This window comes from Podarcis bocagei (genome assembly GCF_964188305.1).
Source record: "Podarcis bocagei genome assembly, chromosome: 5".
NCBI lineage: Eukaryota > Metazoa > Chordata > Lepidosauria > Squamata > Lacertidae > Podarcis > Podarcis bocagei.
This window is the reverse complement of record NC_138129.1, coordinates 6,446,410-6,459,954: the sequence shown is the minus strand read 5'-3', so window position 1 is coordinate 6,459,954 and position 13,545 is coordinate 6,446,410. Positions and strand designations below refer to the sequence as shown.

The 13,545-nt window shown below is 48.6% G+C and overlaps 1 protein-coding gene across 1 annotated transcript; it reads right to left on the bottom strand.

Moving 5' to 3' along the window:
• Window positions 1–1,842: 1,842 nt before the first annotated feature.
• ZGPAT (zinc finger CCCH-type and G-patch domain containing) lies at window positions 1,843–13,310 on the bottom strand. The gene is made up of 7 exons (XM_081196345.1): window positions 13,150–13,310; window positions 10,742–11,504; window positions 9,842–9,975; window positions 8,382–8,540; window positions 6,822–6,953; window positions 4,629–5,046; window positions 1,843–3,431 (listed from the first exon to the last, which is right to left on the bottom strand). Exons 2-7 carry the CDS (start codon window positions 11,329–11,331, stop codon window positions 3,293–3,295), a joined length of 1,572 nt encoding a protein of 523 aa, XP_081052471.1. The 5' UTR covers window positions 11,332–11,504; window positions 13,150–13,310; the 3' UTR covers window positions 1,843–3,292.
• Window positions 13,311–13,545: the final 235 nt, after the last annotated feature.

The following is a 13,545-nucleotide window of genomic DNA, read 5'->3' as shown; positions in this document are numbered from 1 at the left end:
CCATTTAGGGCTTTAAAGGTCAAAACCAACACTGTGAATTGTGCTCGGAAACGTACTGGTCTCGGCAGCCACATATTATATAATATAAAAAAACAAGATGCTGTGTTATGTGGACACATGGTTTGAGCCAACAACCATGAGTTAAATTAAGAGCTCTATGCAAGTAACCTCATCCTATTTCAGGCCAGAGGAAGAGCAGATTATTTCCCATGCTTTCTGGGGCCAAAGAGAAGCCCAATATTATTCGGTGGGAAGGAGAAGTCTCCCATATGAAAACCTTTCCCAAGTATTATCAGAGAATCACCAACCACCCTTTAAAACATGTTATCTACCACACATAAATGTAGCCTTTACTTTATTGTGGATGCAAAATATGAGGTTCCTTTCCAGATCTCAGTTCTTCTTTTTGTAAGGAATAGATAACTAACAGACGGACAAAGTAACCTTTAGTTCCCACTTACTAAGGGTAGCAAGCGAGGGTGGTCTCAGGAGTGAATTACGACTTGCACGAAACCTGGGGAATCAGGACTCTTGCTTCCATTCCCCAACTGGGAGCTTCCTCATGAGAACTAGAAACCTGCTCAGCATTTAAGAGAAGGAGAAGCCGGTGCTTCCAACCTTCCATGACACTTCAGGCACAGCATGTGCCCTGTGATTTACGTGGACCCGGAAGTAGAACCTGCTGTCATGTGCATATCTGTACTGCCCAATCCTGAGCACATTTACTTAGAATAAGCACCACTGGATTCAGTGGTTCTTAGTCCTAGATTATTATTTTTTTCAAAAAAGCAAAACAAGCATTGCAGCCTTAAACAAGAACGCCGGCGTGTTGAAGAACCTGACAAGACCCAGTCAACCGAGCAAAGTAGTAGCTTTTTCAGACTAAGTGAGGATAACATCCCATCCTGTTTTAAACAGAGGGCTGAACATATTGCACCCAACAGGGTGGGATTTGGCACTTCGCACAAATACAGCATATTTAATGGGCAGAGATTAGGAGAGACTTCCTTACGTTTGTCTCTATGTCACTACAGTGGTACCTCGCAAGACAAATGCCTCACAAGACGAAAAACTTGCAAGACGAAATAGTTTTTCGTTTTTTGAGTTGCTTCGCAAGACAAATTTCCCTATGGGCTTGCTTCGCAAGACGAAAACGTATTGCAAGTTTGTTTCCTTTTTCCTATGGGAAACCGTTTCAATGCATTCCTATGGGAAACCGTGCTTCGCAAGACGAAAAAACTCGCAGAATGAATTAATTTCGTCTGGCGAGGCACAACTATATTCCTCCTTTACTTTACCAAAGGTGTCACGGGCTTTGAAGATGCTCGAATTCAGGATGCAAGGGAGAAATGATCAACTCCCGCCCTGAAACCAATGTCCCCACTATGGAAGGACGTGTGGATCCAGAATTGGCCACCACAGTCACTTACGGGCTCATTGTTTAAACCGTGTTTATGGAAGACAATCTTACTCGGCTATGAGTGATCGCCAAAGATTGCTCCTTTAGAAATGGGAAATGGAAGGAGAACAAGATGCCTTTCTAACAGAATTCAAGGGTGTGGGGGGAGGGATGTAACAGGAATTTAAACCGAGTGGCTGCTCTTCTTCTGGCCCCCAGTGCTTTTTACAGGGTAGATTTATCTCTGTTAGATGGCTCAGGCACAGCTGAAGAAAACCAGGCCACTTCCTTGCTGGCGAATTATATTTTGCAAACCCGACTGCAAACGAAGATGCACCGTCTATCATACATGCAAAAGCGCACACACTAGAACCTGAGCTACGTAAAAAGTCCCAGGACCCAGAAAGGAAACTCCCAAGACCCAGAAAGCAAAGGAGTCAGCATGACAATTGTTCTTTTAACGCAAAATAATCTTTACAAACCTGAAAGGAAACGTGCACAGGAAGCTACACAGATGTCTAAGCCTCCCCCGAAACGCAGAACCCACCAGTGCTCTTCTCCTCAGCAGAGCATTCTTCCTGAGACCAAACAGTTTTACCCACTTCTCTGATGCTATCTCTCCTGTGGGGCTGCAGGAGTGAGCAAGAATGATAGCGGCTTTTCTCTGCTCCGCTGTCAGTTCTGACGGAAGGCAAATGCTTCAGAAGGCGGTTGCATGAACACAGAAGAACTCACCACCTGATGGTTGTTGTTTGGGGGGGGGGTAGACGTCACCTGAAAGCCACTTGCACTCCTTCCTCCACCCCGTCCGTAGGATTTCAGGCTAGATTTGAGAGCGCGTCAATGCAGGCTCAGCATGCGCCTGGAGGCCACACGTGACCAGCTTTGCACACCGTTTCAGACTGCAAAGACGTGGCTGTCCCCATGTGGTTGGGACTCCAACTCCCATCAGCCGCAGCCAGTGGTCAAGGATGATGGGAACGAGAGTCCCAACAACATGGGGACGGCCGCAGAGTTCCCCATCTCTGATTTAAGGAGAACCTACGGGAGGTGGTTCTGCCTCCAACCTTCCTGGTAATTTGATGGGAGAGAGCACAGGGACTATAGGCCAAGAATCCTCAAAGAACTGAACTGCTGCTCGTGTGGGCCAGCGAGAACGGCCAGCCTCCCTCCAAGCTTCTTTTCACATGGCTGTTAAACCCTCCCTGCCCAGGAGTTGCACAGGGAGGCAACGCTACCACACTTCTAGCACCCGACTATTGGTGCGGATGCCGCGCACGAGACTGCAGCAGCTCCTTCCACCAAGTCAGGAGGACCGCACGGCTGCTGGAGAACCACCTTATCTCTTCCTTCTTCTCGTGGTGCTTTTCTCTGTTGCGAGTTGGGTGGGGAGATCACCCACCACCAAGAAGTTGCCAAGGAATCCTGGGAGGGAGAGAGCTGGAGACAGACAAGGAAACGGCCAGGAGAAGGGCAGGAATCTGCTAGCGACTCCCACGCCTGATTAACGTTCTCTGCAGCTCCATGTAGGTGAATCACCTTGTAGTTTTTCTCTTTAGAAAGCCAATTATACAAAAGAGAGGCAGTGACATGGCCAACACTCATCAGGCCCTGTCAGGGATGATAGGAGCTTGAGCCCAGAGACACCTAGAATACCCCACGCTGGCTACCTTTGCATTCAGGTGTCCATGGCTCTGGGCGACCCACCTCATTCTCAGCACCGGCCTTTCAGCCCTGCTGTGCAGCCAGGACGAAGGAAGAGCAGGCCTGGCCTGTCTGCCAGCTCAAGAGATAGCAAGGTCTAACTCCTTGCACACTTGTAGAACAGCATGGCTGCTTCCAGACCAGTGAAAATGGCCCGGCCTGACAAAGGGCGGGAGAGAAGAGGAAAGGCTAGAACTCAGTCATTTTCTTGTGTGTGTTGGCTTTCTTCTGCTCTCGCTGGAGACTGGCCTCCTGTGCCCGCAGCTCGCTCAGTCTCTTGCGGGCTCCGGCAAGCTTCTCCTCCAGCTGAGCTGCGGCAACCGTGTGCCTGAAAGCCCCAAACCCAGAGAATTAGAAGGATGTCCTGAGAAAAGGAACATACACAGGGAGGTGCCTACTCTATCCCCCTCCATCCCTCCATCAAACCAATTTCTGGGCACCACAATTTAAGGATATTGACAAGCCGGAAGGTCGGCAGAGGAGGGCAACCAAGATAATCAAGAGTCTGGAAGCCAAGCCTAATGAGGAACAGTTGAAGGAGCTGGGTATGTTCAGGCTGGAAAAGAGGGGAGCTATAATAGCCATCTTCAAATATCTCAAGTTTGCAGATAAAGCATTCCTCGTGCAATATGAACTTAATTTCAGGGCCACCTGGGTTCTAGATACAAGTACTAGGTCATCAGCATACATTAAGACTGAGAGTTTTTGGTCGAGAATTGTGACAGGGGCAAACTGTAGGCCCTCCATTTCTTTAACCATGTCATCAATATATAAATTAAACAGGAAAGGTGCCAAAATGCATCCCTGTTTGACTCCAGTAATGGTCTTAATTCTAGTGGTGAGATGGCCAGACCCACCTTTACTTGTATCGATGTGTCAGCGTATAATGTTTTGATGAGAAATAATAGACGGAGGTCTATATTTGTCTTTTCCAATTTTTGCCTTGGGACCGTATCGACTTTAGGTCGATAAAAGCGACATATAATTTTTGCTTCAAATTATGGGTGTACAGTATTTACATAGCAGAAAGTTCATCACAAAGCACTGGTCCAATGTGGATTTCCCTCTTTGGAAACCTGCCTGGATTTCAGATAGGGCGTAGGACTCGAACCAATGGCTTCAAGTTACACAAAAGGAGATTCCGACTAAGCTTCAGGAAGAACTTTGTGACAGGAAGAGCTGTTTGACAGTGGAACGGTCTCCCTCGGGAAAATGTGGACTCTCCTGCCTTAGGGGTTTCTAAGCAGAGGTTGGGTGGTCATCTGTCCTGGATGCTTTAGCTGAGATTCCTGCATTGCAGGGGGCTGGACTAGATGGCCCTTGTGGATCCCTTCTAACTCTATAGTTCTATGATTCTGTGATGCAAGAGCCTGGAGCTCTTCCGGATGTTTTGGACGACAACTCCCACCAGCCCCAGCCAGCGCTACTGAAATATTTCCATCTAAGCCAGAAATACTGGGAAGCCAAAACCCATGGCCTCCATTCTAGATCAGATACCACAAGCAGAATCGAAAGGTCTCGTTACCTCCCGATGTTGCGTGCCAGGGCTTCCTGGATCCCGCGGATGTCCTTCTGGGTTTGGTCGATTTTCTCCACCGTCTGGAAGAGGCGGACGCTCAGAGCCTTCTTCGTGCTCTTGCTGGCGTGGTAGATCTCCTTGCTGCTCCTCTCTAGGGGTGCAAGCCCTGCCTCCTGCTCACCCAGGTCCTGCCCCTGAAGCTTCTCATTCAGGAAGTCAAAGACATTTCGGGAGGGTTTTGGGCCCTGCCGGGGAGGCCGGGCGGCTCGGTTGCCTTTCGCCCTCCGTTTTCTGGGCTTGGCTGGATCAATCTTCCCCTCCCTTTTCTTCTGGAGGATCTCAACACACTCGTCCAAGGACTTGCCTTTGGGCAGCACGACTGCTAAGACCGGCTCCACTCTGCCCTCCGAATTCTTCCCCAAACCTGAAGCAGGAGGAGAGTCATGGATGGAGGACTTGACCTGGCATGTGTAAGAGACACTTGGATGGATGAAGCAGACGGGCCTGTCCTTGCTGCTGCTTGTCCACCAGGTTTCTATTACGCACAGCAACCCAGGTGATATGGGTTGCAGTGGTTTTTAGCAAGTCATTAGCTTGCATCAGGCATCCTACTCATTAGCTACTCCTGGTCATTAGCTTGCATCAGGGGTCCCTACCGGGAGTCATTTTGGACTCACAGCTGTCCATGGAGGTGCAGGTTAATTCTGTGTCCAGGGCGGCTGTCTACCAGCTCCATCTGGTACGCAGGATGAGACCCTCCCTGCCCACAGAATGTCTCACCAGAGTGGTGCACGCTCTAGTTATCTCCCGCTTGGACTACTGCAATGCGCTCTATGTGGGGCTACCTTTGAAGGTGACCCGGAAACTGCAACTAATCCAGAATGCGGCAGCTAGACTGGTGACTGGGAGCAGTTGCTGAGACCATGTAACACCGGTCCTGAAAGACCTACATTGGCTCCCAGTACCGTATTTTTCGCCCTATAGGACGCACTTTTCCCCCTCCAAAAATGAAGTGGAAATGTGTGTGCGTCCTATGGGGCAAATGCAGGCTTTCGCTGAAGCCTGGAGAGCGAGAGGGGTCGGTGCGCACTGACCCCTCTCGCTCTCCAGGCTTCAGCAGAGCCCCACCGCCAGCCCCACAAGCTGGGGGGATAGCGGGGAGGCGCAGTGCGCCATCCCGCTGTCTCCTGACGTCCTTTGGAGGCTGGCAGCGGGGAGAAGCCCACTTCTCTCTGCCGCCAGCCCCGCAAGCGCCTGGGGGGGAAATAAATTTTTCCCCCTTTATTTCCCCCCCCCCAAAAAAATTAGGTGCGTCCTATGGGCCGGTGCGTCCTATAGGGCGAAAAATACGGTACGTTTCCAAGCACAATTCAAAGTGTTGGTGCTGATCTTCAAAGCCCTAAATGGCCTCGGCCCAGTATACTTAAAGGAGTGTCTCCACCCCCATCATTCAGCCCAGACACTGAGGTCTGGCTCTGAGGACCTTCTGGCGGTTCCCTCCTTGTGAGAAGTGAGGTTATAGGGAACAAGGCAGAGGGCCTTCTCAGTAGTGGCACTCGCCCTGTAGAATGCCCTCCCATCAGATGTCAAGGAAATAAACAACTCTCTGACATTTAGAAGACATCTGAAGGCAGCCCTGTTTAGGGAAGTTTTTAATGTTTGATGTTTTATCGTGTTTTTAGTGTTCTGTTGGGAGCTGCCCAGAGTGGCTGGGGAGGCCTGGCCACATGGGCAGGGTATAAGTAATACAATTATTATTATTATTATTACCATTATTACTATTATTATTATTATTATTATTATTATTATTACTACTACTACTACTACTACTACAGTGGTACATTGGTTTAAGAACAGCTTAGTTTATAAACAACTTGGATTAAAAACACTGCAAACCCGGAAGTAGGTGTTTTGGTTGGTGAACTTTGCTTGGAAGAAAAACATGTTCCGCTTCCTGTTGAGTGTGTTCCATTTGTAAATTGAGTCCCCCGCTGCTATGGGAAAGAATGCCTTGGTTTAAGAACGCTTTGGTTTAAGAACGGACTTCCGTAACGGATTAAGTTCATAAACCAAGGTACCACCGTATTATTATTATTATTATTATTATTATTATTATTATTATTATTATTGGCACAAGCAGAGAAATTACTTGGATAAGTTGCAGAGACAACCACCTTTTGCGCACATGCAAATGCTTACCTTTGCCAAACTCATACCCCATCTGAGCAAGGAGTTTGGAGCCGATGCCACGCGTATGCGCCTCCCAGCTGCCGAAGGAGGAACTGCAAGAGGAGGGCCCTTCCCCATTCTCAGGGGTGCTGGAGTCGATAACTGTGGGGGCACAAGAGGAGGTTTAAGTGGGGGAGGGCAGCAGCACTGGCAAAACCAAGCAGGCTGGGATGCCTAATGCAGAATCTTGGAAGCAGAAAGAACAACCGGCTTCTCTCTCAACTTCTGGCTGCCTTGAGGACTAGAGTTTGTTAACTGCCCTAATCATTCCAGCCAGGGTGGTGTAGTAAGGAGGATGGCAGATTAGGACCTGGGAGACCAGGGTTCAAATCTCCACTCAGCCACGAACCTCACTGGGTGACCTTGGGCCAGTCACATCCTCTCAGCCCACCCAACAGGGCTGTTTGGGGAATAAAATGGGGAAGAGAACCATGTATTCCACCTTAAGCTCCTTACATAAATTGCATTTATGATTACATGTATATGGTTTGGCTTTCTGGCCACTTAAAGCAGCTGCCAGCTTGCAGACAGCTTTTATATTACTGCCTGTCACTTACGCTTCAATTTACATGCAGCGGATCCCAGGTTCAATGCCTAGTAAGACTGGGAAAACACTTAACTCTGAAATCCTAGAGAGTCGCTGAGCTAGAGGAACAAAGGCAGCTTCCTTTATTCCCCCTTTTAACAATATTTCCTTCCCCTTGCAAACTTATTTCTATGAGAGTGCTGGCAGAGCATTTTTGGCCTCTTCATAAAACCACAGTTTCCTGGTATCTTTGGGGCATATGCATTGTTAAAGTTCCTCTAAGTTTACAGCGCAGATACGGCACTACATTCCAATGGTCATTGAACTCCAATTGCCATTTCTTCACAGCCACAACTCCGGAGGAATCAAATATCCTGGGGTCCGTTTGCTCCCGCGATTGCTTTGGTTCTTTTTTTTTAAAGACTTGCTGTGCGCGGAACAAACCTTTACTGTTTTTGAGGGCAAGGTGACCTTGACTAAAGCGAGCCACTTTGCAGATAAAAACAGCGCGCGAATCTCCAGCATTTCAACACGGCCACAAGTAGCGGGCTCAAGATGATGGAGATAATCCTTTCCCCGAGAGATTAAAGAGTGCAGTTGCACTAAGTGAAAGCAGATGTTCAGAGCAAAAAGGGAAGCCCCCCCCCCGAAGCCCTGTGAGGCTTGAATGCCCACACCTCATACCAGGGTTCAGCAAACCTTTTCAGCAGGGGGCCAGTCTACTGTCCCTCAGACCTTGTGGGGGGCCGGACTATATTTTTTTGGGGGAAATTAATGAATTCCTATGCCCCACAAATAACCCAGAATTGCATTTTAAACAAAAGCACACATTCTACTCATGTAAAAACAAAAGGCAGGCCCCACAAATAACCCAGAGGTGCATTTTAAATAGAAGGACACGTTCTACTCATGTAAAAAAATGCTGATTCCCATGGGTCAGATTTAGAAGGCAATTGGGCTGGATCTGGCCCCCGGGCCTTAGTTTGCCTACCCATGCCTTATACCTTTGGCATATCCGGCATCATCCACTTCATCGCCTTCCGACTCCGATGAGGATGAGCTCTCCTCGCCACGGAGGGGAGGCATAATGCCGTCTCCCTCCACAACCGCTTCTTTCAGGAGCAGCGAATCAAATTTCACCGTGTAGTAACCGCTGTCAATGTCTGAGGAAGGGAAAGCGAAACGGTTATGCTGCAATTCAAGGCACCAACTGGGGTAAAGGTAAAGGGACCCCTGACCATTAGGTCCAGTCGCGGACGACTCTGGGGTTGTGGTGCTCATCTCGCTTTATTGGCTGAGGGAGCCGGCGTACAGCTTCCAGGTCATGTGGCCAGCAGGACTAAGCCGCTTCTGGCAAACCAGAGCAGCGCACGGAAACGCCGTTTACCTTTCCACCGGAGTGGTACCTATTTATCTACTTGCACCTGACATGCTTTCGAACTGCTAGGTTGGCAGGAGCAGGGACCGAGCAATGGGAGCTCACCCCATTGCAGGGATTCGAACTGCCGACCTTCTGATCGGTAAGCCCTAGGCTCTTTGGTTTAGACCACAGCGCCACCCGCGTCCCATGTACAATTGGGAGAAGCTTCCCCCCCCCCATAAAGCTCAAATATCAAGACATGCATCCCTCACAACTCCTCAGCAAGAGGTGTGTGTGCAAGAAACCGTTTCAGATCAATACCTTTTGCTGCAACGTTGGTCTGGGAGTAAACTCCACTGAACTCAGTGGACCTTGCTTCTGGATAGACATGCACAAGACTGAACAGTCCATTGATTTATACATCCACTGTATATATGAACTGGTATGGCATTGTGACTTTGTTTCCCCAGATCCTGATGGGCTATTTTAATATCCTTTACTTTTTAAAAGGTATGATATTAAATGCATCCTTAAAGTATCCTTAACCACTCCCCCCCGCCCCATAGCTGTCAACGTTTCCCTTTTTTAAAGGGAAATTCCCTTATTCCAAATAGGATTCCTCACAAGAAAATGGAAAAGTTGACATTGGGCAAAGCACTTTGGGCAAAGCACAAAGCACTTTGGTAGAGCGAGTGCACTGCATACGAAATAGTTCAGGTCCCAGTTCTCCAGTTAAAAAGGACTGTGGGTATAAAGCCCAAAGAAACACATGCTTGTGCCCAAAATCCTGGGAAGCTGTTGCCAATCAGAGAAAATAAACTAGCTAGATGACCAATGAACAAGCTTGGAATATTGCAGCTTAGTTACTACACGTGGTGTAGTAACTGAAACGTTTGCAGGCAGCTAATGTTTGGATTTCTTTGCAAGAGTGCATCATGCAAACTCCTGCATCAGAGGGGCCACTGATTGTTCAGGTATGTCTTAGGGTCCCCTCATGCCAGACAGGTATCTTGCCTACCCCTGCCGCACCCATAAGTCAAGTTAGAAATAGGCATAAACCACCCTCCAACCTCACAGCAAACGTGCAAAGCGAAACAAACTCACCTGTGATTTTAGCAGCATACCAGATCCCATCCTGATGCCTTGCCAGGCAAGCTGAGCCCACAGCAAGGCTGCTGAGGTCGGGCTCCTCAAAGGGGCGCAGCTCCTCCACAGATACAACTTGCCCATGGGAGAATCTGCCGGAGGGTGGGGGGCAACACAAGGACAATGAATCACAAACGCCAGCTCCTGGGAATCACAAACGGGGAGAGGACTGCTGCACTCAGGTGCTGTTTTCAGGCATCCCACTGACTGGCCACTGTGGGAACAGGATGCTAGACTAGATGGTCAGAGCAAGCAGGGCTCTCCTTACATTCTTATTCAGGACTGTCTATGAGAAACATTTGGCCCACCAGATGTTGCTGAACTACAACTGCCTTCATCCCTGGCCATTGAACATTTGTGCTGGGGCTGATCGGAGGGAGAAAGGTTCCCTGCAACTCGCATGCTTCCAAGCTGCACAAAGGATACTGCAAAATTAAACTGCAGAGATGCTCTAAATTGGACCCCAGCGCCTTCCAAGTATTGTGGCCTCCACAGCCCATCTCTCTAACAGCTGGCCATGCTGGCTGGGGCTCACGGGAGCTGTACTACCAGATATCTAGAGCAGGGTTTCCCTCTGTTTCTGGACTCAAATTCCCATCATCCCTGACCACTGGGCCCTGCCAGCTAGGAATGATGGGAGTTGTAGTCCAAAACCAGAGGTCCAAGTTTGGGAAATCCTGGTGCAGAGGGCAGCAGGTTGGAGAAAGCTGCCCAAAATGAGAGTGGGTACGGGGAATGCAAGCTTGGCATAGCATCCAGGTCCTTGGTGGAGGGGAGGCGGAATATTATGAAGACTTCCCTGACCCATTGGGAACCCCGTCCCTACCCCTTACCCAACTCAAGAGGAATCCTAATTACCGGCAATTCTCTTTAAACCGACACTTGTCATCCAGGAAGAAGGGGCACGGCTTCAAGGATTTGTGGGTGGGGTAGAGATAGAGCACTCTGACCCCTCGGCTTCCATCTTCCATAGATTCACTCCCCACAATCATGGCATTATGGTACTCAAGGGTCCCCCAAGAACTGTAGTATGGGGCTTTCACTTTCATCCCACTGGCTTCCTCCTCCTCTTCTTCCTCTTCCTCCTCCTCCTCCTCTCCTTCTTGCTCCACATCTTGAGCGTCTGGGGACTCATCCTCTCCACCCATTTCAGAAATGGCTTCCTTAAAAGCGGCATATTCATCATCTGTGCTCAGTGGCCTGTCTGGCTGGAGAGGATTGGATGAAGATGTGGAGAGCGTCTCTGGGTCCAAAGTTGCACAGAGCTTGCTCTTTTTCACAGAAACCAGGCTGGATTCTGTCAGTTCTATCAGCTGCTTTAAATCCGCCTGCAGCTGGATCAGGTCGGGTTCCTGTGTTGGGTCTGGCACAGCTCCCAAAGCCAGCTCCACTTGCTGCAGCTGGGCATTATAGGTCTGGATTGCTGCTTCCAAACTCTCCTCATCCATTGCTGCAGAATGAAGAGGTCCCTTGGGCTTCAGCACATCTTCAGCTTGACAGGTAGTAGGAAAACTTGATGGCAGATGCTTGGCACAAAGCAAGATCTTCTCAGCTGTCCAGCAATTCCCTCTTTGTTATCAACCAGGCACACCTCGCTGCAGCAAAGGTGGGTTAGTTAAGGCTACAAAGGGTTAGAAATAAGACCACAGTATTAAAAACCAGCCCCTAGAAGTTATTCAATAGATCACTTAAGGCAAGGCAGCCATTATTCCACTCTTTCAATGGGTGCAAACCCCACAATTACAGCCTCTGCTCCGAGGAAACAATTCACTGGAGTAGCCAGCGTTGCCACCTTTCTTTTACTGGTTTTGCTCCTGTGCTGTTAACGGCAACCTGACTGTAGAAATGAAGCAAGCAAAGCTTTCCTCATCCCTGTTTTGTGGCCCCTAACGTGGAGCCCATAGTAACCACAGCACTCCCAGCCACCTCTTGACACTCTCCAGGGCCTCCTGCTGCTGCTGCAACATTCAGTAGGTATGTAAGCAGAGCAAGACACCATTCCCTTGTGTCACACGAGCAAAGCAGGCTAAAAGGGGAAAAAACACCTTCATTATTATTATTTTTTTTGGGGGGGGACTTTTCAAACAGGGAAAAAATACATACATATACACACATCCTTTTCCTATTAGGCAAAGATCATAAGACAACCCGGATGGTCGCCAGATTCTGTGTACAGATCTGTGGGCACAGACCATTTCCCAACCCAAACTAGTTAGTTAAGAAAATCCCCAAACTTGGTTCCATGGGTGACTCTGGGTCATCTCTCTGCAGTAAATTATCTTAAGAGTTTTAAATGCTTATTGCAATTATAAATTTATTGTTGTACATTGTTTTAAATGTTTGTTTTCCTTCTGGGATTGTACCCCCAAGTGTGTTTTATAAGCTGGTCTTCGACTGTAATAAATTATCTATCTACACACACACAGACTTTAATCTTTAAAGTGTGGCAAATTCTTTAAAATCGGTTGCTTTGCTTTATTCATTTTTCTTTTCTTTGGGGCGTCGTCCTGGAGAGCAGAATCTAAACCCTCCCCTGAAGTGATTATGTTGTGCATGGTTGTCTTCCTAGACTGAAAACTTTTGGAGACAGAGGCTCCATCCCTGAGCTGGCCCTGCGACAGCCGCGCTCTTCCCTCACCAGGCCCCGCCCCTGCCAATAATAATAAAAATAAACTTTTCTTTATATCCCGCCCTCCCCAGCCGAAGCCATGCTCAGAGCGGCTAACAACAAAGGTAACACAGCATTCTAAAATCAATTAATTTTAAAATCAATTCAAAATCAAATCAAATTATTATTATTATTATTGCTTTACAGGGTTAAAGAAAAATGCTTTACAGGGTTAAAGAAATAGAAAAATGGTGTAAAAAAGTACAATGATGGAAGTAATCTACATTAGACACAACAATTTAGTAAGAGCAAAAACTTTGAGGTCTTAGAACATAGGAAGGAAGTCAATATGTGTATATGTATGTAATGGCTAGATTAGAATGATGATATGGTTTTATTTGTAGGTGTGTGTTTTGTTCTTTTTTGTTTTCTTTTTTCGTCTTCTGTTTTCTTTTCTTTTTTTTCTTGTTTGTATGGTATTATTTTGGATTCAATGTTTGTAATTTTTGTTATAATTTTGCACTGGTTAAACAAAAATCAGTTCAAATTAATGGCAAACATTGGGCTAGAGTTCTGTGAGGACTACCAAAGGAGGGGGTCAGACTGTGCCAAAACCTTCCCGAGAGATACCCGGCAACCCCCCCCCCCGGTGGCCTACCTCGCAGGGTTGCTCGCAAGGGGGGCTGGACGAAAGCCGCAACGCTTTGGACGTCCCGCCCCGCTACGGAAGCTCGACGACGGTAGGCCTCGCGCAGATTCCGCCTCCCTGGCCCCGCCAGGCTCCCTCTCAGGCCCCGCGACCCCGGCGACTCCAGGCTCCGGCAACCACACAGACGAGGGAAGACCCAACTCTATGCCCGGAAGCCGGAAGTCGCGCGAGAGGCGAGCGCCGCCATCTTGGGTCCTCCAGCCTTTCCATTTCCGGTCTCTCTCCGGTGCCCGGCGCGCACGTCGGCCTAAGAGGCGGAGATTGTGCGTTTATGCGCGTCTTCGCGCGCGATGCACGCTGGGTATTGTAGTGCTGCGCAGGCAGACGACCTCGGAAGCCGCCGCG

What these genes read in the sequence shown, in the direction of transcription:
- ZGPAT (XM_081196345.1), bottom strand. Translation starts at nt 11,331, where the DNA reads ATGGATGAGGAGAGTTTGGAAGCAGCAATCCAGACCTATAATGCCCAG. An exon ending in CGGTTTAAAGAGAATTGCCG is followed by an intron (nt 9,976 to 10,741) that starts GTAATTAGGATT and finishes ACCCTCCGGCAG; the next exon opens with ATTCTCCCATGGGCAAGTTG. An exon ending in GTATGCTGCTAAAATCACAG is followed by an intron (nt 8,541 to 9,841) that starts GTGAGTTTGTTT and finishes TCCCTTCCTCAG; the next exon opens with ACATTGACAGCGGTTACTAC.